This window comes from Hermetia illucens, chromosome 6, assembly GCF_905115235.1.
Source record: "Hermetia illucens chromosome 6, iHerIll2.2.curated.20191125, whole genome shotgun sequence".
NCBI lineage: Eukaryota > Metazoa > Arthropoda > Insecta > Diptera > Stratiomyidae > Hermetia > Hermetia illucens.
In genome coordinates this window covers 22,906,584-22,933,471 of record NC_051854.1, presented here as the reverse complement: position 1 = coordinate 22,933,471, position 26,888 = coordinate 22,906,584, and the positions used below count along the sequence as shown (strand labels likewise).

Sequence of the window (26,888 nt, the reverse complement as noted above, 5' to 3'; positions counted from 1 at the left end):
GGAAAGTGGATGCTGCCCGACGCATTTACAGCAGTAAATCCGCTTTCTCTCCCCTGTCTAAAATCTGGAATTCCAGTTATCTCAACACCAAGATGAAGTTGAGACTGTTCTGTCCTAGTGTTCTTTATGGGAGTAGCAATTGGAAAATGAACTCCACGCCAAAACTTCTTTCTATCTATTGGCAGCCCGCAAAATTGCAGGACTGTTCTTATATATTTCTGATACAAGAGCCATGGGTTCGTTTTAACAAAATCTGTGGTATTGGATCAGTAAAGAGGACATCAATGAAGGCAAGACAAAATGGTGGCAACGTCAGAACCAAAAACCAACCAACCAACAACATCAAACCGCACTGGCCAAACGGGAAGAATAAAGATAGGAAACTACAACTTTGAGACCGTTAATAATTTATCCTATCTAGGGTCAAAAATCATAACCGATAACAGCTACGATGATGAAATCTGCGCATGGTTATTGTCAGCCAACAAAGCCTATTTCAGCTTGTAAAAACTGTTCCGCTCGAAACGTCTCACCATAGGGTCAAAGCCCTTACTGTACAAGACAATGATCTTGCCAGTCCTCATGGATTCCTCGGAAACTTGGGTTCTTAGCAAGAAAAATTGCGAACTCTTGGCCGCATTCGAGAGAAGAATCCTCCCCCTACATGAGGATGGACGATTCCGTAGCCTACATAACGACGAAATCTATGAGCGATACCATGACCGTCTGGTTGTGGATAAAATCCGGCACAATAGGTTACGTGGTCACTTAATCCGTATGGATGAGAATGATCAAGCCTAGAAAGTCTATAAGGGCAATATCTATCGTAAAAAAAGAAGACGAGGCACACTTTGCCTGAGATGGAGGGATGGCGTAGGTCAGGACGCCAGACAGCTTTTAGCGATATCGAATTAGTGGACCTCGGCGCAAAACCGGGAGGTGTGAAGGCCTAGACTGGGTACTGGTTGCTGCGTCGTTGAGGATGATGATGAACGTGCTCAATTAGAACAAAGTCACTGACGCAAATCCCTGTGGAACTGTTCCTTGTAGCTCCTGCAGTTTCTGCAGAATTGGAAGTACTAGTCAATTTATTCGTCAGTTGCAGGGAATTAAAAAAATCCCGGAGATTGCAGATCATTGTCTCAATATAACCCTAAGCCCTAATAGAACCAGTTTTTGGATTAGGGGAGTAGCCTCTAAAGCGAATATGTCATTCACTTCTCTGAGTCACAGAAATGACAGCAGTAGCGACCAATCATTTACGCTTAAAGGCTTCATTATGATATGCCATAAACGCCAAATTTCTACTTAGTGGAAATTGATGAACATATATTTGTACATCAAATTTGGTTAAACGTGCTTGAATGCTATTCAATTGTCAACAGATAATCTTTCAAATAAATCACACATTTATTATTACACCATTGAAAAGCTTATGGTGATACATACTTCATTATATTTGATCGCTGAGTTCCGCAACATACTCAGTGAATCCATTCAAGAAAAACTTGATTGCAAATTATTTTTTTTTTTCATAAATTCAAAACAAACATGTTTTCGCATTCAAACCAAAATTGGATACCGCCACAGTCACAAGAGTCACTCAAATTCTAGTGGGCGTCTTAATTCTATCGAACCAAGCATTGACTGCTCCCAAACCTACAAAGAGCCAAGCCAAGCTAGACCGGACCAGGATAGGCCAGCCAACAAGACGTCAGGCGTAACTCAATACGTATATATGTAGGTAGTATATATCTAGAGAAATTTCACGATAAACCATTATATTTTCTTGTCGTCGACTATAAATGCGAATACATCACTTTGTTCCAATTCAATTGGGGCAATTAATTTAATACGTTCCCCTTTCCGGTGACCGGAACACTCAAAGAATCAACTGCAAACCACTTCTATCAGCCATCATCCACCACTTGCGGATCACTTCTCAAGTTCAGTGTGTAACTACAGGAAAATTCTCCCTCTAACTCCGTCACATGACATGAAAAATCAATTAGGAAAATTGGAATTGATCCGAGGAGGACACAAGTCTCAATTATGGTCGAGTGAAGTTTTAATGAGGACGGCTTAGTGTTAATTTGTATCCTTAGTTATTTTTATTAATGAAAGAACTTAGCGACGTTCGTAAGGAGTGGATTGTTGCCACCGGTTAGTCAGAGAGTCGTCCCTGATATATGATCCAAATTTTATGAATTTGTTAAATTCGTCCTCGGTAAATTTCAATTGCGCGGAAGGACTGTTCACCATGGAATATTTTGATCGTCTATAAAACCATCATTGGATGAAAAATAGCACACAATTCCCTTCAACAATTGAGGATTCAAATTTTCTGCTATTTTTGAATCTTTGATTAGTGAGGCTTGCAAGATACACAACAACAAACACGAGAAGATAAAATTTAATCATTTAGGGACTGCTTCGATTATTTTTGGATGACAGGCAATACCTTGTCGTTGGAATATTTTATTCATTGCAAGGATATATTGAACCAATTATAAATATCAAACGGAGACGGTCTCGAATTACGTCTTAGATTGTGTTCTCTTGCAATTTTTATGCTCCCACAAATTGAAATTCAATCTGCTCGAAAACCATTGAAAGATTGTTATTAGAGCTAGTAACCGATTTTTGGATTAAACTTTATTATTTTCCATTTCTACCAAAGCAAGAAAACTATCATCTTTACATGGTTCATGCATGGAAACAGTAACCACAATCGATTCAGTACAACTTCATCACACCTAACAGCAAATAGGTGTGGGAGAAAGCAATAAAATTTCACGTAGGTGGAAATCATATCGTTATTGACATTCAAACATCCACTAAAAGATTATTTTCGCTAATTAGCAACCTACTAGGAAAATCAACAATTATACGATCCATAAATGATGGCGGAACAGATGACAAACTTGAATTTTACATTTTTCCAATGCGTTACTCACAGCTTTCAAGTGATCTTTTCATGGTTGCATGTTTTCATTCATACAATTTATGTTTGCTTGAATGTTAGAAATTCAGTTGCTTTTACTATGTACACATGAGTACATATGATTGCAATTAATAGAAGTGAGAGAACAAAATCAACATTTAGATGATGGCCAGATAAAATCTAAATAAAAATAAAAGGTCACTCAATAAGTAACAAGACAAATTGATAAATTTTTAAATCGACCTTGGGGGGAGAAGGCTGGGCGGGGTTGCGGATGTTGCTGATGTGAGCCCAAAAGGGTTTTAACTTTCCGCAAACCAATGCGGCCTCGACCTTATTCAAATTCTTCTTCATACACTTAGATGTCAGTGATTTTGCTGGACCTCGCAGCGCTTTAAAGCGAGTGAGATCAAAATGGCTTCCGGGATGGGCCATAACAAGGAAACATATTGAAAATATTATAAAAGGAGTCGAGGGATTGATGACACTTGTCAGCGAGGATGAGATCCCCAATTGGTGTTTGCCAGGGCTAAATTCAACCCTTCGCCTTGGCCTTTCAAAAGTTGGACTTAGCATCGAATTCAAGAGCAGGATGATCAACATCAAGATCATCGTAAGGAGGAGCATCTGAGAATTAGGAAGGGCAACACACATTGAAATCCGAGAGGACAAGATCAAGACTGAAGTTGAACTGAACACATAGAAGGTCGGAAGGAATTACCAGGAACGTTAGGTCAGATGAGAAAAGGAGGATTAATGTCACCACAAACAATGAAGGAAAGGGAGGGGACACTATGGTTAGAATATCCCATAATTTTTTGAAGAATTCTTCGTCCAGGTGAGAGATACCAAGGAAAAATATACACAGGAAATGACAAATGGACTTGCGTCGGGTGGAGAAATGCGCAGGGAAATACAATGGTAAGCAGAAGAGTACGAAGAAAAGATAGGGAGTTCGGCTCGAAAGGGAGACTTTACGACGATTAAGGCGCCTTCGCTGTGGGCCTACTCAAAGCTGTGCGATGTAGCAAAGAATAGGAATCCATGGAAATCCGAAATCCATGAAATTTAATTCCTATGTACCTGCTTTATTGACCATCGGTATTAAACCTAACGACTGAACTGGTTGAGTACCTTCCTCTCAATCTCGTTGCTCTGAGTTTTCTCTTCTTTTACCGGAAAGAAAGTAAAAAAGGGAAGCTGATTATGTGGACGCAACTGGCCTAATGCCAGTATGTGAATATGGAACCATGCACTTTGGAAGCCGTGAAACCTGGGAAATTTCCCAACCGGCGGATGAGAGAGGGCACTGCGAAAAAAGGCAAAGCTTTTTATTAAAATAGTGGATAAGAGAGCGTCGAGGCTGCGCTTACCCACGGTAACTTGAAACCGTTTTAATCTCATACTCGCCATTCCCGTAACCCCACCCAATCTTTCCCTTTTTCTATCAACTTTGCTGACTCCACTGCCAACTCCCAACAACAATCCTGCGACCTTCTTTGTTCTTACTTCTCTTCCGTGTTTACTCCCACAACCGCTACACCTCTTCCAGATGCAGACTGTTCCGAATCCTCATATCATCCTTAGGTAAATTTCTCATTGGTAATCTCGACACCAATGTCGGACCTGGTCCCGATGGGCTCCCTAATCTCTTCCTTTTTAACTGTAAAGAACAGATTTTACTCCCTCTGTGTATTATCTTCAATAAGAGTTTCGAAGAATTCTACTTTCCTCATCTTTGGAACAAGGCCCTTATCATCCTTATCCTCAAGAGCGGAGACCCTTCGCTAGCTATCAACTACCACCCTATCCCCCTTCTCTCGTTTTGCTCCAAAATCCTCGAGGGATACGTCTACGACTGGCTGAACGAGCCTTCAGTCTCTTCAGGGTGAAAGAACAACAAGGTATCAGGAAACATCGATCTACTGTTTTAAACCCTTTGGTCTTTATCAATATCGTTGCTAAATGCCTTAGTTCAAGACAGAAGATACACACTATTTATACAGATCGCCAAAGCCTTTGATACCGTTGACCAAAATGTTCTCCTCTTCTCTCTACTCAATTTCCTCCTCTCAATCATCTCTTAGCTTCCCTCCTACCTCTCATACCGTTCCTGCAGAGTTTCTTTTCATGGATATGCGTCCCGTTCCTTCCCTCCTTTTCTTCTGATGTTCCCCAAGGGTCTATACTTGGCTACCTACTATTACTGTTTTTTATGATTGACCTCTCCTCGATCCTCATCTATCCGTGTTCGCTGTACGCTGATAACCTTAAATTATTTGCCCCTGTTTCGTCTTCTCTGGACCGTGCTCTCTTGCAGTCCAACCTATATGCTTTATTCCGTTGGTGCTCGGTTAACAAGCCAATGTTAGCAAATACCACTATATGTGCTAGTCACTTAGACCCTCCCCAACATACTTTTTCATCTCTCTTGGTGGACAGTCCCTTTCACTACTGACCTCCTTTCAAGACCTGAGTGTAATCTTCGATGATAAATTACGTTTCAGTTCCCACTTCATTCACATCATCAATTGAATTTAATTTCCAAAATGTCTCATTTTCTCATACGTTCCTCTTCCGATTTTACCTCAATTTAGTCCTCCTTAACAATTGCCAACTCCCTTGTTCCGCAACTATGAGTGTTGCGCTCTTGAAGTTATTCAACTTAAATTCACCCGGGTCCTCTTTTGCAAACAAAACCTTCTCCATGCGGGCTATCCATCACGGCTACGCACCCTCAACCCCCTTTCCCTACAGCAATACCACATCTTCCTCGACATGTGCACCCTTTTCAAACTCTCGAATTGCCTGAGGGACTGCTCTGTCAACTCCGCATTGCCTCTCGTAGCACACGTAGTGAGGACATTTTTGAAGTACCTTTTGCGGAGCTAGACATCTACTTTCACTCCGTGATCCCGATATTACGCCGGTCCTACAACGTACTCCAGCTATAAGGCTTTCGCTTTGTCTCCTTCCTTAGTTTTAACAGTAAATTAAGAAATTTGCTTGCTCCTCCCTCTGAGGGCAATTTATAACTAGGAATTTCCTTTCTGTGTATTGTCTTTAATTAAATAAATAAATAATTAATTAAACTTCCTTGAAAATGGGGACATGGGAGTAGTTGCACCACAGAGAAATAAGAATGCAAAGAAGCAAAACCTGATGCGCACAAGAAGTATAAGACCAAAACGTCTGTGTTGAGCAACTCTTCAGTATACTCCTTACAATTCACACACTACTACCACGTTTTCCGCGGTCAGGTATGTTGTGACGTGATCAAAGCAGCGTGAGAGATCTCAATGAAGCTGGTCCCTCTCATAGTACTACTAACACGAAAATTGGAAAGAAGAGGATCTGTGGGCAAACAAGAGCCCCGTTTCTGACCAATGCCCTGAGAGTTTTCTCTAAGGATAGCAAAATGTCAGAAGGATAATTTACTATCCTGCGGCTAAAGTTAAATAATTAAGTTTTTCGCAATACGCTCCTTCATTTGAATTGTGCTGATGAGGCTACCTTAAATTGGCTCCAGCAAGCAATCCCAGCTCCCCACCATCGTGAATACCAAGCTGAGTAGGACAGAGCATGTCAGATGTTAGATACCATGCCCTCCTACGAGGGCCGAGTATCACTCGCACGATAGGTGAACACCACTCGGGAATTGATCGTCGACACTGGAAGGTTTTTAGCTTGGGGTTCAAATTTGACCAAAAAGCTCAGGAACAGTCGTCAAATTATGCTCTAATTTTTCTGGAAGCATTCAAATTCAATATCTGGAAACTAGTGCAGTGAAGAATAATGATGGTTTTCAATTCATACAAAATATATTAAATCACAACAACCTCAGTGCGCTTTTTCAGAATGATCTGCGTGCGAAGGATAGTACTTATACTGGCATGGGAGTCCGAACTCACGAAGGGATTAAAGGGCAGTTTCTATCTGATTTAACACCTTCCCCTATACCTTTCACCGAACAGGAGAAAAACGGAAGATATTTTGACATGAGGAGAACTGGTTCGATACCAATTTATGGAATCAAATCTCTGCTGACTCGACGTCCCGAACGAAAGAGGCCGCTAAATCGAACAGAGAAGAATGCTTTGCGTAAAAAGACAAGATCTTTTGATGGTGAAGATATGGGAGCTGCTGCACCACCAAATGCAGTAATTTTCAGAGAAATCAATCGTGATAGAACCGAGCCTTTCAGAATAGTGTGAAGAAAACCTAGTGACACATCGATCGTGAAATAAGCTTCTGTTTTATTTTACCTAACTACACTGATGACAAAGTAATATGAAGTTTGATCAAACCAACCTCTAGCATGCCAACGACTTTTCCTTCTTCCTGTGGGCAATAAGATTGACAAAGGTGTAGGACTGCCCTGGTACAAGAGATGCATTTGATTTAACAAAATCTGCGATATTGGGTCGGTTAAGGGACTGGGATCTTCTACGATAAAATATGAATGAGATCGAGAACCTGTCTCCTTACGTCAAAATTGGTAGAAGCAACTAAGCTGAGAAAATTCTGTCCCCAGGAATTAGTTGTGGTCACCTTGCAATACCAGGTTAATGTCAAGAGGAAACACGTCATAATTGCCTCTCTTTACTTACCCTATAATTCTTTGTGCACTCTGTTGACGCTATTTAGGTCATCTTTTAGCGCATGCAGTATGATCTCTTGACAGATTGGGATGTAAATGCACAATATATTCGTTGGGGAAGTAGTAAATGCCATTCTAGAGAAGCTGATTCAATATGCTTGTCTCACTACTGTGAAAGCAAGGTTTACAAGTAGTTGATGTAAAAATCTGCACTTCAAAGATTTAGGAGGAATTGAAACACCGCGAAGGCAGTTGTTACCATTGAAAAACCAGGCAGAAGGTAAAAATAATCTTCATGATGAAGCCCGGGAAAAATGAGTATTGAAACCCAAAGAACTACAGACAGTTCAGCTTAACATCATTCACACTGAAATTGAGGCATGACATGGCACTAAATGAAAATCAACATGCTTACTAGCGTGGTAAATCATGTGGGTCTGCTTTTGTTTTTTTTTATTTGGCCACTCTAAAAGCAGAGTACTCGATGAGGGTGTTCGCGGACATTGAAGAAACTTTTGACTGTCTGCCTTTCCAACAACTTTGTGATACCGCCACAGAGCATGTTGGATGGATCTGTGCCAAAGAAGCAGCGAAAGGCTGCCCCAAGAAAGTGTGCTATCGCCCCTTCTGTAAAATATGTTGATCGACTTACTGCTATCGAACTGCAAAATTTGGCAATACAGTGCATGCGTATGCGATGCCGCAACCGGGATCAATAACGAGCAGTAATCTGCAGCAGGAAACAAACTGCATTCAGGTGATCACCTAGGTTCAATATGATGGAACTGCTCTGGGTACCTGTTCACTGTTCCGAAGAGGCAATCTCGGATGCCTTAGAAACAAGTCGGGAAACCGAAAGCTGGGCGCTTCAGGTATGAAAGGTTTTGTTTGTTTCTTGTGTCAGTATATTTGAGTGTAGAACTATCCCATTTGTACGTAGCCCGTTAAGAATATGCATTTAGCATATCAGATCTAGTACTTGTAGTTGTAAATTTACACGGTAAGGCAACTTTGAGCTACTGTAACTTTGTTACTAATAGTATGATTTTGATCAAACTTGGAGATAATATGCTTCATATTATATTTTATACTACTACCAACTTTTATAACTCTGACATAAACTTAAGGGGGGTTTTACTCAATTTTCCCAAAAATACGGTAATATACTATTATTAACTTAATTTGAACAGATATCGATATGGAGAGTATTTTGAGGCCTGGGTACCGTATAGAGGCAGCTCCATGATTTTTTTCAGATTTTTCGGTTGTGTAGTTTCTGAGAATGGCTCCTTTGAAGAAATCACCATTTTGCACCCCTCTCACTCCCCGCCTTTTTAACAAATCTCAAAACTAAGACCAGCTTCGAAAAGTACTAATCGAAACCTTTCATTTGATACCCCACATGACTATATTTGGTGAAAAAAAATTTTACACGCCCCTTTTACACGTATGGGGACCCCCCACTAAATCTCAACGTAGGAAGATATTACTCACTGCATGTCTGGGGGTCCACAGTTCCCACCTTCGCACCAAACTTCGTGTCAATCGGTATAGCCGTTTCTGAGAAAAATGCCTGTGACAGGCAGCCAGACAGACAGACAGACCGACAGACGGACAGACATTGAACCGATTTTAATAAGGTTTTGTTTTACAAACAAAACCTTAGAAAGGAATTTAAGTTCTCCTTTGCTAGGGCCGCTTCAACAATCCGAATGTCAATAGAATTGGCTAACGTTCCTGTAAAAAAATGACAGAGTTTAATTGCTGCTGAACAAACCTAACTTTTCCTGTCTGGTTGATTTCGTGCGGTAATTTGTTGTGCTGCATTTCACCGACTTTTATCAGGGTGTTAATAGGCGAAATGATAGCCTCTCCGATTCCGTCGTCCGTTGGATTGTTGATAATAGCTAGTTTTTCCATGTTGAATAAAATGCTAAATTTGATTTGAATTTTAGGTGGAAGACATCGTTGTTGTGAATATTTGCTTTGCAGTTGTGAAAATAAGGAAGTTTAACTGGAAAGTGATCACTCTTTGTTTCTCAAATAGCAGGACTATGTCGGAAAGCAATAGACCCGATCCGGCGGATTTTATACAAATTTACAACGAACAACTGTGAATATTTCACTGGTTTTGTAGTAAAGTAACGCCTGCAATTTTTACTATTCGTTCTTAATTTTGGAAAGAAGGTTTGATTGAGGATTGACTTCATGATATTGCATAATCAGATATCACAACAATGCAAACAAAAACAGCGGCGAGAATCCTAACACATCCCTTTTACACTTCAGATTTCGTCTCTTCAGAGTTTCATAGGTTTGGTCTCCTAGAGTGTGCTCTACTCGGCAAAAAAATCAAGATTCAAGAAAATTAACCAACCTCTCAAACTCATAATTACCTTTAAAAAAGTCCGAAAAAGAAATGATGATAACTGTAAGCATGGTTTGAACAAAATTTCAAGTGAAAAGAAGCAATATCATCTTCAAGACTTAAAATATTCAGTTCTGAGCTGGCATAAAAGTCAGCATTAAAGAAATATAAAATTCTGGGAAATAATAAAGCAAGCCTGAGAAGAATATCCGCATTGAATACTGAATTTTCTTTTATTTTCCTTGCGAAATTGATCCGAAGCTGTTAATGTATCTCGATGTCATGCTACATGGCAATGAAAGAAAGGAGCATGACTAATTTAATTACATATGCCAACGGAAACGTAAGAAGTATAAGACTATTTCTCAAATTGTAAGAACACCCTAGATGATTGCAATCACTCTAATCCCACTTCCACAAAAAAGGCTAATCCCCCACTGAAGTAAACAGGGTAAGGGTATTTTCCAGGCAGGCGAGATCATTATTGCCTTTACTGAAATCTTTGAGGGCAACCCCAAAATATACGGTCTTATTAAAGAGCAAAGTTTCGTTGCCATCATCAACAACCCCAGCACCTCTAAATCTCTAGACCTTATTTACTGACACAACATAATGTATGCCTCTCGTGAGAATATTTATAAATATTAAATTTATCCGTATGAAAAATCGACGTTTTTGTACTAGGGTCTCCACTCATTTTTGGAGAAAATCTAGCAAATTTCGTAAAAACAACTCCTCACCCTTTAATCTGATGATGGGGCTCTTGATATATCTTCTCCAATTCATTCGATGAGTTTTGATGTTGAACAAGAGTGAATACTGTTAGCGTTTTCGTGGCTTGTCGAGCCTGGTCTTTCAGTACCCTTTAGGAAGACTTAACCGACCCACTCCAAGAATGCCAACCCGGAAGCAAAGAAAGCGATCGCTGTCACCCGAGCGTGTTCCATCCCGAACGAGCAAGAAAGTAAAACAACAGAATGTTCAAATTATCGTCCGATCCGATTGCTGTTCCATACCGTGAAGAATTTTGAACGCATTCTTGACAACCGTATTCGCGAAATTGGTGAAATAACCGTGAATCAAATTGCGAGAGAGGCGTCTTAGATGGTATGATCATGTAATTCGCGCTAAGGAGAATTCACTCGCCAAGATTGGTCTGAAGAGGGTGAATGGTTTTTAAATCGCATCGTTACCTATTCCGGAAGTTGAGTGCGATATTACACCCTCGGGTATTATTTCGTATGCGAAATGGTTACTTAAATTGGTCAGATACGCATGGAAAATAGCAGAATATTCCCCCTAAAGCGCCGACTTATCACCTTTTGGTGTATATCCTTCCTTGGATCTTTCTCTCTGGTATCAATCGAGTGATAGAAACGTTCATTCTTAAATTATCAAAAGGTTGGCTGCAGCGTTGAAAATGTCCGATCTGGAGAACAGGAACAATATTGTAACCAAAAGTAGAAATCTATTTTAAAAAGGAAACTCGTTAAAGTTTGATAAACACCAGTATAGGCTTCGGAACCTTCAGTTTGTTTACACACTCCCTATTCCCTTTTTTGTGGAGCTTAGAACACTCACGCAACCCTTTCTCTCTTGTTGCTATTAGGTTGTTGAACATGTAATGACCGATTTGACAATCAACTGAAGTTAATCGCGATTTTCATCATCATCATCTACGGCGCAACAACCGGTATCCGGCCTGGGCCTGCCTTAATAAGGAACTCCAGACATCCCGGTTTTGCGCCGAGGTCCACCAATTCGATATCCTTAAAAGCTGTCTGGCGTTCTGACCTACGCCATCGCTCCATCTTAGGCAGGGTCTGCCTCGTCTTCTTTTTCTACCATAGATATTGCCCTTATAGACTTTCCGGGTGGGATCATCCTCATCCATACGGATTAAGTGACCCGCCCACCGTAACCTATTGAGCCGGATTTTATCCACAACCGGACGGTCATGGTATCGTTCATAGATTTCGTCATTGTGTAGACTACGGAATCGTCCATCCTCATGTAGGGGGCCAAAAATTCATCGGAGGATTCTTCTCTCGAACGCGGCCAAGAGTTCGCAATTTTTCTTGCTAAGAACCCGAGGAATACATGAGGACTGGCAAGATCATAGTCTTGTACAGTAAGAACTTTGACCCTGTGGTGAGACGTTTCGAGCGGAACAGTCTTTGTAAGCTGAAATAGGCTCTGTTGGCTGACAACAACCGTCCGCGGATTTCATCATCGTAGCTGTTATCGGTTGTGATTTTCGTCCCTCGATAGGAGAAATTGTCAACGATTGCAAAGTTGTATTCTCCTATCCTTATTCTTCCTGTTTGACCATTGCGGTTTGATGTTGTTGGTTGATTCGTCTTCGGTGCTGACGTTGCCACCATATATTTTGTCTTGCCTTCATTGATGTGCAGCCCAAGATCTCGCGCCGCCTGCTCGATCTGGATGAAGGCAGTTTGTACGTCTCGGGCGGTTCTTCCCATGATGTCGATATCGTCAGCATAGGCCAGTAGTTGGGTGGACTTAAAGAGGATCGTACCTCTTACATTTACCTCAGCATCACGGATCACTTTCTCGAGGGCCAGGTTAAAGAGGACGCATGATAGGGCATCCCCTTGTCGTAGACCGTTGTTGATGTTGAATTGTCTTGAGAGTGATCCTGCTGCTTTTATCTGGCCTCGCACATTGGTCAGGGTCAGCCTAGTCAGTCTTATTAATTTCGTCGGGATACCGAATTCTCTCATGGCCGTGTACAGTTTTACCCTGGCTATGCTATCATAGGCGGCTTTAAAATCGATGAACAGATGGTGCAACTGTTGTCCATATTCCAACAGTTTTTCCATTGCTTGCCGCAGAGAGAAAATCTTGCGATTTTGCTGTATCAAATCACCACCAGTTGGCGCTGTTGGTGCCGGATAGTGAAGTTGAATTATTCCTACATTTAATCAAGGAGTCATCTCAGTTTTGACCATCATTGTGATAACAATGAATAAAAAGGAAAAAAGGATGGAAAAGACCTAAAAACGCATATTTTTTCTGAATAAATTCAAACTCAGTCAGCAGTCAGCAGCGGAGGCGGCTAGGAACATTAACAGCGCATTTGGAGCGGATACGGGAAGCGAACGAACCACACGGCGGTGGTTCGAAAAATTTCGGTAAGGCGACGTAACCCATCAAAGTGAGCCACGTGGACATCCAGGACGATCGATTGACAACGACGAGCTGCGTTTATTAGTCGAACCTGATACACGTCAGTCTATGAGAGACATTGCAGAGAAACTGAGCGTACACTACTCGACAGTTTCCCGGCACTTACAACAACTTGGAAAGGTGAAAAAGCTCGACAAATGGGTTCCGCACGCCCTTACGAAGGAAAACATGGCGTTTCGAATGGAAATTTGCAGTTCTTTACTCTCCCGCAACAGAAGCGATCCCTTTTTCACAGAGTAGTGACATGTGATGAAAAGGGAATATTATACGACAACCGTCGCCGATCAGCACAATGGCTAGATGCTAATGAGCCAGTGAAGTTATGTGCCGAAACCGAGCCTCGATCCGAAGAAGGTAATGGTGACTGTTTGGTGGTCTATAGCAGGAGTTATCCACTATTCTTTTTTTGGCACCTGGAGAAACGATAAATGCACAGAAATACTGTGCCCAACTCGAGGAAATGCACCAAAAATTGAGTATTCAACGGCCGAGATTAATCAACAGAGATGGTGTGATACTCCTTCACGGCAATGTACGACGTCATGTATCCAAAACAACGGTTCAAAAGTTGAACGAATTGCAGTATGAGATTCTGCCTCATCCACCATATTCACCGGACTTTTCGCCAACCGACTATCACTTTTGGATTGCATTTGGATCATTTTTTGGCGGAAAAACAATTTAGGAATGAAGAGGGCATCAAAATTGCTTTCGACGAGTTTATCCAACACCTGAAAATTGGACTTATACGAAACTGGCATACATGCTCTTGTATCTCGCTGGGAGAAGTGTTTTGAATCGACTGGCACCTATTTTGATTAAATAAATAAATTTTTGTAAGCTTTACAGTCGTTTCAAATTTTAGTAACAAATCGGCCATTTCATGGGTAACAACCTAATAATTTAGAATTATTTCCTAGGAAAGCTTTTTCCAACAACTATGATTGAATCTCAGTCAGCCAGAGCAAATCTTTAAAAAAAATTACAATGACATCACCAAAAAATAAAAGATTGTAAGTCTCGAATTGAAATAAGATTTGCCAGAATTAATAAATTCTTTTTTTTTTTTTATTATATTACATGAACCTATCTACGAGTATGTTAGGTCTAATGAAGCAATTTTAATTATCTATTCATTATTGATTCTGTTTTATAACAAATGCATTGTTCATTATGACTCTTCAACCATTCATTTGATGAATTGTAAGGAAGCTTATGGATGGTGTATGATTACAGTATTTCAAATGATGATATACCATATTATAGTATACCCGATGACTTCAATAAATTGTCGTTGGCACTTTAAGCTATCTTATTGTAATGCCAGAACTGAACTAGAAATACCCAGGGCAGGGGATGATGTAAGCATTCGCTATTGCTTGTTAAAAATATCAAAATTCCACCAAAGATGAAAAAGTAAAGCACATGCCGGCAAAAAATTGAAAATAAATACGGCGGGACATCAAAACCACAGAAACCACAAATCTATTTGCAAGAAAACTAGCAAGCTAACAACCTCCTAAAGCACAAACGTCAAGTTGTTATTTAATTGAATAAAAAATAAGCTGGTTACATTGATAATATTTTAAACTGATCACCAGAGCTGGCATGTTACATTTACGATGTGTTGTGGTTACCCATTTTGCACATAATACCTGGTATCCTTCTCCAACTTTGTTAGATGAGTCGTTTTGAAATATTTTACTTATAAAAAGAGGAAAGGCAGGTATTATAAAGCTGATATAACCAACAAAACAGTACTTATCACATTGCCGAAGGTACCACCAAAATATTTGGAAAAACAGAGTTGATTTAGATGTCTTCAAATGCCGCATTTAAGAAGGTCCTGGAACTCCAAATATGTTCAAAGATGCATTGGTTGCCTACCCATGCCTAGCCCATCATGTTAAATCAGATTTTGAGTAAAAGGACGCCGTCACTATGAAACGAAATCTGACTTGCAGTTGCCAGGTATCCACCCCACAACCCTATGACATCGAAATTATGAAAATGCTAGCCCAAAGTAGACAAGCAGAGCATTCCATCGACCGACGAGGAAGTTTGATGAACCCTGAACTAAATATCAGCCGCATGCAGCTTGGCGCGTGTTATAGGTTGTGGAAAATGGCATGATATTCGGGTCGGCTTCGAATATTCCTTTCTGGAAAAATAATCTTTTTAAAAAATCCATAATTCGGAGTGAACGAATCGATGGGCCTATTGGATGAATTGCAGTGACCCTTTCAATTATGTACATACCTCAGGAGGTATCCATGGGGCACTGCAACATTGGTGGTCTGTTGCAGCGTTTCTTCTTCACTATTCTTAGCAAAGTAATTGGGAACATTAACTTAAGGTGACCCCAGAGACAGGAACGCATTACCCGACAGCCGCTCAGCAACATCACAGTTTCTCCTTGCTCTTGGATGTTTTGTCGGTTATGCCGTCAACCACCAGGAATGGGAGATCCTCGTATGGTTTTCGACGAACCAACTGAAACAACTATTACCTTGTAATGGATTAGAACGAAATTCCGCAGAGTGAAGACATCGACTCCATAATGCGTCAATACCGAGTGGTAATGAAAAATAATCCAACTAGGCAACAAATTGTTCATGACATCTTATTTAAGCTCGGTGTGGAGTCATCGTTATTCGTCTCTTTAATCAACATCTTACAGAGGGAATTGTTGAAAAAGGACTTTAACATTTAGGGTACTTCGATTCAACAAGTTGAGAAAGTGAAAATCCATCCTTATGATGTTTGTTTGTGTTGTGAGCATCATTGCAGACCACCATTTCTCCGATGATATGCTCATCACTGAAATCCTCCAGGTGCTGAAACTTGTGGTATGCGTAAGCAGTTATCAATGGAACTTTCAGCGAAGGACAGACAATTTCTGGTTCTTCCAAAACCGAAGAGAATTTTATAAAAAACAAAGTCCTTACACATCATGCATTAATAACTTTGACTCCATATCACATTCGTAGTTCCTATAAGTGCTACGCGGGTACAAAATCAATCCAAATTTGGTTTTTCTCCTAAAAGCAATGATGAAGAAATGAAGCACAAAGTTATCGATATCCTCACAAACAACAGAAGAGATACTAATCTGGCAATGAACCTTCTAAGGCGACTATCTAATCCCTCTGTGATTTTGTTTGACCTTGAATATGTTGTCCCATCTCTTGCATGAGGGCGAATACTAACTCCAATAGACGAAAACCAACTTCGCTTTTTGCTGCACATCACCTCCAAGCTGTGTAGGGATAGCGGCATGCGTTTGGATTTGCAGAAATGTATGATTAACTATTATTCGGGAAAATCCCACCAACAATGAGGACGAATATCATAATTTAATCTAAGCTGCTAGGGGAATGTAAGCGGCGAATTGATTTTATCCTGCAAACAGCTATTTGGGGAAAATAAAATCATGATAATCAACACCTTCACCATTCCTGTCCTTCCGTATACTTTCGGCGTGATACCGTAACACTGATTTAAAATCTAATCGCGTTCATCGCGGAAATCACTCCTTAAGATTGCGCGGAATCTTATCCACCAATATTACGTAAATGGAGTGAACTGCCAATGGTGGAAAAAGTTAAAGGGTATTTCACCAAGCGATACGAATACCTTGTTTACAAAGATAAACGTGCTATTCCGGTAGAAGAGAAACTGCGCCGAGAACCAAAGTCGATGGAAGCGAAATACAACACCTCATTAACTTAGTTATAGGCACTAATAGTGGAACTGCTGATATAATAAAAATAATAATCGTTGGCGCAACAATCCATATTGGATCAAGGCCTTGAAGTGTGTTAGAGCACTTCATTCAAGACCGTAACGGTACACTACGAGGCAATGTGGTCAGCATTGCGCTCGCCCGAGATTATTACCCTAATTTGACTCAGGTACTCAATCACAGCTGAGTCGACTGGTATCCGACGTCAAATCACGATACAAATCCCACTGCCTCCAGCGAGATTTGAACCGCGACCTTCCGTACGACAGCCTTGTGCTCTAACCACTCAGCTATCCGGACACGGAACAGCTGATGCGCAAGGTAATTACATTGTGATGGATGATGGTCTCAAACTCGAGCTCATAGGAGAGCACTTTGAATCGGTGCACCGACCAAAAACGGATTTAGGACCAACGCGACCATAATTTCAAAAGCAGCCTGAACGGCACCGCGGTTCTCCAATTCATTCCTGCGTTGAAGGCCGATCTCATACCGAATGATAATATCCTTGATTACTTTGTATCATGTGGGTAATTAAGCTCTATATTTAGAAAGATAAACAAAATTCCCAACCTTGTCCTCAGGCATCAACCGGACGTTGCCATTCGCAATTATTGCATCCTTCTTTCCAGGACAGTGGAAGGGAAGCATTCATCCACACCTAAGAGCTACCGTCCAATCAGTTTGCTGCCTAACTTCAGTAAGGTTTTGGGGTTTTGGTATTGAGAGCCTTGAACGGGCACATGAAGAAGGAGGATTTATTGTCGAATGCGCAATTCGGATTTCGATCTGGACATTCGACGATAACATTTATGCAATAACAAAGGTAATGTTGGATATTTGCTGGCGGATTAACAATGGTAACTGCGTAAATGATGGAGAAGGCCTCTGATATCGTCTGGTTGGATGGGCTGATCTTCAGGCTCCCGAGGATCGCCAACTCGTAGCGATGATGTGTAGCAACAAATACTTTGTCATCACAAATGAAAATCTCACTACTAATAGAGAATTCCACGCCCTGAATGGATTGCAGCAAGTAACAGTAACTGCGGCTACACTTTTTGCCGTATTGGCCGACGAATTTCTCAACTTGTTCGAATTTAATAAATCTCCGAAAAGGTCGTTGGTTGAAGGTATCCGAGGTGCAAGTTCAACTTCAGAAAATGTTTAATGACATTAAGTTCTTCACGAACAGCTGGCGGATGAAAATCAACGCACAAATGTGAAAAAATTCGGTCTTAAAATTTTTTGACGTACGTCAGTAGGAACTTGAAAAGGAATTGGAGAGATTTCGACGCTGCCACAAACGAGAATGATTCGCATTTTTCATAAAAAAAGCATTAAATGCCTGAGTGTCCATCTTGACGAAGGTCTTCAATTGCTAGAAAGCGTTCGCAACGCACTCATGTTTCTTCGAAGACTCTTCTATGCTTCACATCTTAGCCGAAAGGTTGACACTATGTACTGCCTTACTCTGGTTAGACCAGTATTCACCTACGAGTGCTCTATTTGGTTTAACTTGAGTGCTAGCCAAATGGACTTAAAAGGGCTGCTTCGTCAAATTATGAACATTAGGTAACAAATGAGGTGATGCTGCTGTGCCAAGAATCGACACAGTTATCCACTGATGAGGATGACTATCACCAATTCACAGTTATCGTTAGATTGATTCGAAATCACATGAGGCAATCTGCCTTGCATGGTGAGAAATCTTGGGTTTCACTTCCGTTCTATCCAAACGACGAATATTTCGAGAAAACTCTCACGGCAAGCTTAATCCCGAAGCATTCGTGTTTCTGAACAGGAAGGGTTTAGTTCTTGATTCTGTCGGTAACTCGGTTGTGCATCATATCTATAGGCGGGGCGCCGACAAGAAGATAAAATATTCTCGGAACTTGACTGCGAGGGCTCCAGGATTCGCGTGGACATACTCCAGAACGAGGGCAATTGATGTTAAGCGGGAAAAGGGAAAACCCTGGCATTGGTAGCTGTGCCATTTCTCTGTTGGTGGGACTATGTATATAAGGTAGATATTGTGCGGGTGTAATTCCACCGTAGCCTGCCCCAAGCCATGGTTGAGAAAGGGGCAGAGAAGGATAGCTGTAGCCTGAATGGCGGAGTTACACCTAAGTAGGTGAGTAGGATCAGTAAGGTGTCAAGAATTACGTAGCCAGACGTGCAGCATAGTTGTGTAAACTCTGGTCGACAACCCATTCATGTAAAAACTACTCCATGTCAAGAAACTTGGAACATTTGCCACTGATTGAACGGATAAACGACGACGACCAAGCAAACGTCTAACGGACTATTCTTTCGGATCCTGGCATGTGTGCTCCCTGAAGAAGCCAATGGCCGTCAACCGGTCGAGATTTACAAATTGAGCATGATTGCAGTCCAGGAAACAAATTGGATTAGTAGCGAGTTAAGCAATGAATTTTCAAAAGTGGCAAACCATCGAGTCATAACGGGTGCCCTTCTTTGGAGTCTCTGGGATTCCCAGGATTTTCGTGCGAATAGAAGTAGCAGATATGCAGTAACTACAGGTGCAGCGAGAAGGTCGCCAAGCGCACCGGCTTTACTCCGTTTGAGTGCATTGTTGACCGAAATGATTTCTCTTCTACTTGGAGGAACAGTCTTTATCCGCATGCCTATCTATTTCATTCCCAAAGGGCGCAACTTTCCCAAATTTGGTGCGTTTAAGAACCATGGTGAAGTTTTTCATCCATGTCAGCACAATTACCGAACAGGCCGATCAAGCGAAACTGCTCAGCTGACGGATGTAGTAGGGGATGCCATAGAAACGAGTAACCGGAGTCAAATTTTTGGGAATTATACTAGACCAAAAATTACTCTGGAAAACAAATGTGGAAAAGTCACAAGGGCTATGATGACTTGTAGGTCTATAGCAGGGAAAAAATGGGAATGCACTCCGGAAATGCTGCACCGGATATACACTATAACCTGGGCACCCAGAACGGAACTCAGTACAACAGCTAGGGAGTTACATAAATTTCAAAGACTGGCTTGCGTGTGTACCAGTAGGGCAATGAGAATATCCGGGAGTCCAGATGTCCGGGAGTGCCAGTGAGGCATGGAGTTGCCTCATTCCGAATTATTGATAGCAAATGGATAACATGACCAGATTTCAAATCGGTAAGAAGTTTGAAATTCTTTGGAGCAACAGGGCGAACTGGGACAGTGTGGCGTTGACATAGGGCTTAAATCAGCAATTGATTACCTGGTACACTGACGGATCCTTTACAGCAGTGGGAGCAGATGCCGGGATCGTTGGTCCAAGGAAAATTCATTTCGAACCAATAGGTAAGAACACCAGCATATTTCAGGCGGAAATATACACCATAAACAAATGTGCCTCCTTCAACCTTGAAGGGAACTATAGGGGGTAGAACATTACTATTCTAATCGGCAGTCAATTGGTTATTAAGGCACTTACCTCTTACCAGGTAAATTTCAAACTGGTATGGAAATGCTTTAACAAACTAAACACGCTTGGCTCATTCAACAAGGTGTTGATCCTCTAGGCTTCAGACCACATTGGATTAGAAAGAAAGAAGCAACGACATCGCTATAATGGGCCAGCGCCATTCTGTGGAATGGAAAATGGGTTCATGTCTACGACATTGAAAAACGAAGAGGAACGGTTGTGGAAACTTTACTGGGTGAACCTACAAAGAATAGAACCCACCAGGGTGCTCATGGAGAATACGAACCCAAGCGCTCGGTACAATAGCTCTTTTAGGACGGAATGCAACTTCCCTTGACAATATTACTTACTATTTTTCGATATCTTCAGTTGCTCATCATCACTTGCAACAATCAAGTCTTCAAACCGTTCCCTTCCTTGATCCACTTCTTTGATTTCGTAGTCAGATTGATTTTGTAACCCCCAGGTCCTGACCGACGACATGCGTAACATCCAAGTAAAGAGCATTTTTGATGGTGGATCAACGCTCATCGGTATTTTCAGGCGGGTTACTCAGTATATTTGCTGTCCGATAAGCAAGATAGCTCTCCCACTGTGGGTCGCATTATACAACTCCACAAGGAGGGGCAGACGCAATACGCAAGCGAAGTAAGTAGAAGATGGTGATCCGCCTTAAGGCCGATGTCAGCGTCTTATTATGCACATTTGGAAGAAAGCTCCTAAATCTAGTGCTGATCGTAAAGTGGCCAATCGGATTGTTCGTGCGGTGCCGATCAGCCGCCAATGATTAGGCCGTGGAAGCCACAGAAATCCGCAAACCTCCCAACAATACATGTCCGAGCAAGGTGTAATCAGATCCCACCTTGGCATTTAGAACACCCATCACGATCACAATGTCACCTTTAAGAAGCTTTCCTGAACCACATGTAATTGCTCGTAGAAAGCATCCACTATATCGGAAGTCTTCGTTGGTGCATATCACTGTATAATTGTGACACTCCCTAACTTGGACCGCAATCTTGCAGTAAAAAAATGGTCAGGAACCGGCCCCCGGATCAATAAGAGCTTTGCGGTAGCCGCCAGTAACAATCCGACCTCGCGCAGAGTACAAAAGCACAATGTCGCAAGACGGAAAGGAGTACTCTTTAGTGTCCCATCATTTCCAGCTCATACCGCTGGAATTCCTGCTTGTATTGGGGAACAGTCATTTTGGGAAGCTTCGATACCGTAATCGAGGAGCTTGCCCACTTCCAAAAATCCAATCATAAAACGTTTTGGATAGCTAAAAAGCCGTAGGCAGTCAATCCTTATCCGTGGTGTTGTTGGCGATTCAGCAGCAATAAAGTTTCGAAATTTGCAGATTGCTAGCTCGCAAATTTCTATTCCTTTTGGGTGTGACCTCAAACACCAAATCACATGGCACAGAAACTTAATGTATTTATAACAAAAACATTGAATTTAGGGAAATTTCTTGATAGTGTGTGCACCCTGAGAGAAAATTCTTGATATTTAGTGATCGTATTAGGAATAATAATAAGGTGATCAAAGAGTAGTATAGGTCCCAGGGCGAAACGTGGATTGGTACCCACGATGGAGCATAAAACTATGGAAACGCCTAATGAACCAACACCAAAAGTTCTACTACCAAACCCTATCTCCACCTCCACGTGGTGACCGTTGGGAGCTCTTTCTTAACGAAAAGCTGCAGACGGAGAAGGATGATTGCGAGTCTCCCGCGCCTAAAAACGGGACAAATTGCACCAACTGGTCCTCCAGGTTGGGGGTTGGGTAGGGCTGACAACCCTACACGAAAAACAACATGTTACGAAGCAATAGAGGAGAGTGCAGAGTAGGAGAAGGATACCTTCTACGAGGCAGTAGAGCGAACCCTCCAAGCCTGTCCCAGATATGATAATATGATATCAAAAGCATACTTGGGGATTTTAACAGCCAAGTAGGGAAGGAGCCCGTATTCAGGCGGTACGTTGGCTCCCATAGCTTACACGAAAATACAAATGATAACGGACTGCGGATTATTCAATTAGCAGGGTCACACGAAATGGTTGTTGGAAGTACCTGGTTTGCGTATAAAGCGGTCCACAAACATACATGGGCCTCTCTAGACGGGATCACTTTCAACCAATCTGACCACGTGTTGATCGAACGCCGCCACCTCTCAGCCTTGATGAATGTCAGAACACATAGGGGGGCCAATATAGACTCGGATCACTATCTCGTTGGCATGGTGCTCCGAGCTCGAATAACAACACCACCTAGAATCCCCTCTGACAATCAGGTGAGAGTTAACACTGAAGCCATCCACAACACAGCCCTCCGCAACACCTATAAGAGAGAAATGAATGCCGGAATAATCGCAGTCAACAGAGGTCCTGGAGATGAAGCATCAACAAATGATCTCCACAACCACCTGAAGAACGTTATCATTAATACGGTCACAAAGATACTTGGCCCTAGCCGCAAGAAAAGTCGGAACGGCTGGTTTGACGATAAGTGTAAGCTAGCTACGGAACGGAAGAATGCCGCATACCGAGTGATGTTGCATTCTCAAAGAACTCGGGCACCTGCAGAGACTTATCACGAACTCCGTCGTGCGGAGAAGCGACTTCACAGACGGAAAAAGGAAGCCTGGGAGAACTAACAGGTCTGTGAACTCGAAAAGTACAGGGAGCAACCGCACCAGGCGCGCAAGTTTTACCAACAAGTCAGCAGGATGAAGCCTTATACACCTCGATGCTCATCCTGCCGAGACAAAGAGGGAAATCTGATTTCCGACAGAATAGGCATATTGGAGCGATGAGTGGAGTACTTTGATGAGCTACTGAACAACCAGAACATCAGCGAGTTGGAGGTCCCGCCAACTGAAGACGACGGACAAATACTGCCATCACCAAGTATAGAAGAAACAGTCCGTGCAATTCATCGGCTTAAAAATCATAAGTCGCCAGGAGTGGAAGGAATTACAGCTGAATTAGTTAAATATGGAGGCAACCAATTACACCAAGTGGTTCATCAACTTTTGCTCAAGGTGTGGGACAGAGAATCAATGCCTGACGACTGGCAACAAGACATTATCTGCCTCATACATAAAAAGGGAGACATCACACAGTGCAGCAATTATAGAGGTATCACGTTGCTGAGTACCATCTATAAGATATTCTCCGCTATCTTGCTAGGCCGGATAGCCCCATATGCCCAGAACATCATTGGCCCATACCAAAGAACAGATTAGGAAAACTGTTGGAATATTGATATCAGTTGTACCATCAATTCATCGACTTCAAAGCCGCCTATGATAGCATAACCAGGGTCAATCTGTACACGGTCATAAGAGAATTCGGTATCCCGACGAATTTGATAAGACTGACTAGGCCGACCCTGACCAATGTGCGAGGGCAGATAAAAGCAGCAGGATCACTCTCAAGACCATTCGACATCATCAACGGTCTACGACAAGGGGATGCCCTATCATGCGTCCTCTTTAACCTGGCTCTCGAGAAAGTGATCCGTGATGCTGATGTAAATGCAAGAGGTACGATCCTCTTCAAGTCCACCCAACTACTGGCCTATGCTGACGATATCGACATCATGGGAAGAACCACCCGAGACGTACAAACTGCCTTCATCCAGATCGAGCAGGCGGCGCGAGATCTTGGTTTGCACATCAATGAAGGCAAGACAAAATATATGGTCAGCACCGAAGACGAATCAATCAACAACATCAAACCGCACTGGTCAAACAGGAAGAATAAGGATAGGAGAATATCACTTTGAGACCGTTGACAATTCCTCCTATCTAGTGTCGAAAATCACAACCGATAACGCTACGATGATGAAATCGGCGTACGGTTGTTGTCAGCTAACAGAGCCTATTTCAGCTTACAAAGACTGTTCCGCTCGAAACATCTCACCATAGGGTCAAAGCTCTTACTGTACAAGACTATGATCTTGCCAGTCCTCATGTATTCCTCGGAAACTTGGTTTCTTAGCAAGAAGAATTGCGAACTCTTGGCCGCGTTCGAGAGAAGAATCCTCCGAAGAATTTTTGGCTTCCTACATGAGGATGGACGATTCCGTAGCCTAGATAACGACGAAATCTATGAGCGATACCATGACCGTCCGGTTGTGGATAAAATCCAGCTCAATAGGTTACGATCGGCGGGTCACAGCAATCTATAAGGGCAATATCTATTGTAGAAAAAGGAAGACGAGGCAGACCCTGCCTAAATGGAGCGATGGCGTAGGCCAGAACGCCAGACAGCTTTTAGGGATATCGAATTGGTGGATCTCGGCGCAAAGCCGGGATGTCTGGAGTTCCTTATTAAGGCAGGCCTAGACCGGATACCGGTTGTTGCGCCGTTGATGATGATGATTAGGTAAAATCCAGAATCGATCAAGATTCGGGCCACTTGGTTGGTTGATTTCACATAACAAGCAAATCCGATTGCCGATAGCAGTTGCGTGAGCTGGTTGGATGGCTCCAGGAATTTCGGTAACTAAACACATGTGGGCACTGAGAAAACATTGATACCAAAGCCAAAAAACAAAGGAAAATTGAGAAAATCGAAGTGAATGCAACTTGGCTTAAAAACCAACTCAATTTCGTTTTATGATGAGATACCGTTGGACCAACAGAAAATGTAAAAGTTTCGTCTGCAAATACCCGCCGATACCAGTTCCATATCTACGCAAAGTTTCATTTTAACTACAAGACCAGGAACGCTATCCAATTCACAGCACATTAGACGACTTCCAGCGCAGACATTGGAATAACTGTTGATGCCCATAGAGAGGCGAACGAAGATTCTATCTCGGTGAAGACGTTACGTGCAAAGACGGCAAGCAACTGCCGACCGGAAAAATTAGAGCGCTCGGTCTCCCCGCCGCAACGCGTTTTCCTCGCACCGCGATTAACATAATTCTATCGTAAACAGTGCGCTGACTACTTTTTCGTTCAGCGGCCATCGTTCGGCACGAAACGCCAAATGTTTTCATATTTTCTCGGATGTTATTCGTAAATTATCTGAAATCATGAAACTTACCTCGTTGCCTGTATCATTTACGCCGTTAACTTGTTGCGAATTATTATCCATGACTCCGATGACGATAAAGTTTTTACTGCGATGATTTCACTTCAAATGTTGATTTGGGTTTTTGCAAAGAACGCGCCGTGTTTCGTTACGATTTCAATAACAATATTATTGGGAAACAGAGATTTTTTTAATAAGTTTTGCGTACGAGAACAGGACTTTGTTCTGGTTAAAAAATAAATACAAACGAAAGTGAAACGAAGGAAGAAATTAAAATGACTTTTTCGCTCTGTCAAATACAAAAACTCGAAACTACTGGGAAAGTCGGGGGAAATTTTTGCATTTGGAGGTTTCTAGTCGGAAACTCGTTTATTTACTTCATTTCAGCATTTCAACTTGTCACTGAAAACGCCTGGAAAATAGAGAAAATACGAGAAACGTTTAGGGAACTGGCGGATCTTCATCAACTCGAGAAATTTGTTCTATTTAAATTTTACGGTAAAATTGACAGTTCGAGATTACAAAACCAACACAGGCACGGGCAACAAATCAGAAAAATGCGGCGAATGAAAAATCACTAACACACACACACACGCACGCGTTCCATTCAACCACGGGCGATAGCTGACATGGCAGCAAATGGAAATTCGCACGAAATGCGGCCAATGTCCGTGGCCAGTTGGCGGGATCCAAGTAGGACTCCAGTCCGGGGTCGGCAAGCCTCTGCTCCTTGCGTCCGGACGACTCTAATCGCCGAGAATATCCGTCAGCGGGCACCAAACAAAACCCTGGCTTTCCAGCAAGTACCGTATTCAAGCTGTGTACATACTCACGCACCCATACACTCTCGGCGCACTGTCGTGCATAAAACATGAAATTTAAGGCAAGTGCCTGCCGCAGGTTTTCTACTTGAACAATTTTCCCACTCGAAACAGAAAACGCCACGCACCGTTCCCACCGCGAAGGACTTGCGACGCTTTACAATTTCACTTTCTCCAGTCGCCGCGCGAGCAAATTGTCCGAATTTCGAATTACGACGTCAACGATTGCGGTATTGGGGCCGAAATACTTCTTTGACATTTCGTGTCAGTGGCACACACCGAACTGAGATTTTTCTCACACTTTTCCGGGTTGCGCTAGGGAATTTCCTGCACCGATAGCCAGACACTGGGACATGCGCGCGAACCAGCCGAGAACAGGGAAATTGACTGCAAAACGTACTTTGGGGAGAATATGGAAATGTGCCGGGAAACGAACGAATTCTTGTGCCGACGAGACAAGACACTGTCCCCGTTGACCGACTGACGAACTGAACAAGTTGAAGTTTCGCGGATTACAGTGTTGCCGCAGAGGATTTTTACAGATGATCGGTGTGGTGAATTGGCGGGCGGAATTGTTGCGGCGAAATGCGGAATGTGGTGGAATTTGTAATTTCTGATATTTTATTAGATTCATTTTGCTTCGTTTATGCTAGAAATTTATAAAAATACGCAGCGAACTGAATAAAAATAGCATCGAATACAAATTA

At 42.1% G+C, this 26,888-nt stretch overlaps 1 protein-coding gene across 1 annotated transcript in view; it reads right to left on the bottom strand.

The window, feature by feature from the left end:
- Positions 1-26,686, bottom strand: part of LOC119659134 (serine/threonine-protein phosphatase 2A 56 kDa regulatory subunit gamma isoform) — a 144,829-nt gene extending 118,143 nt beyond the window's left edge. The window contains exons 1-2 of the mRNA XM_038067065.1: positions 26,198-26,686; positions 25,373-25,772 (exon numbers count right to left, since the gene is read on the bottom strand). Of these exons, the coding sequence (XP_037922993.1) occupies positions 25,373-25,423 (51 nt within the window). The 5' untranslated portion in view covers positions 25,424-25,772; positions 26,198-26,686. The remainder of the gene's footprint in view (positions 1-25,372; positions 25,773-26,197) is intronic.
- Positions 26,687-26,888: the final 202 nt, after the last annotated feature.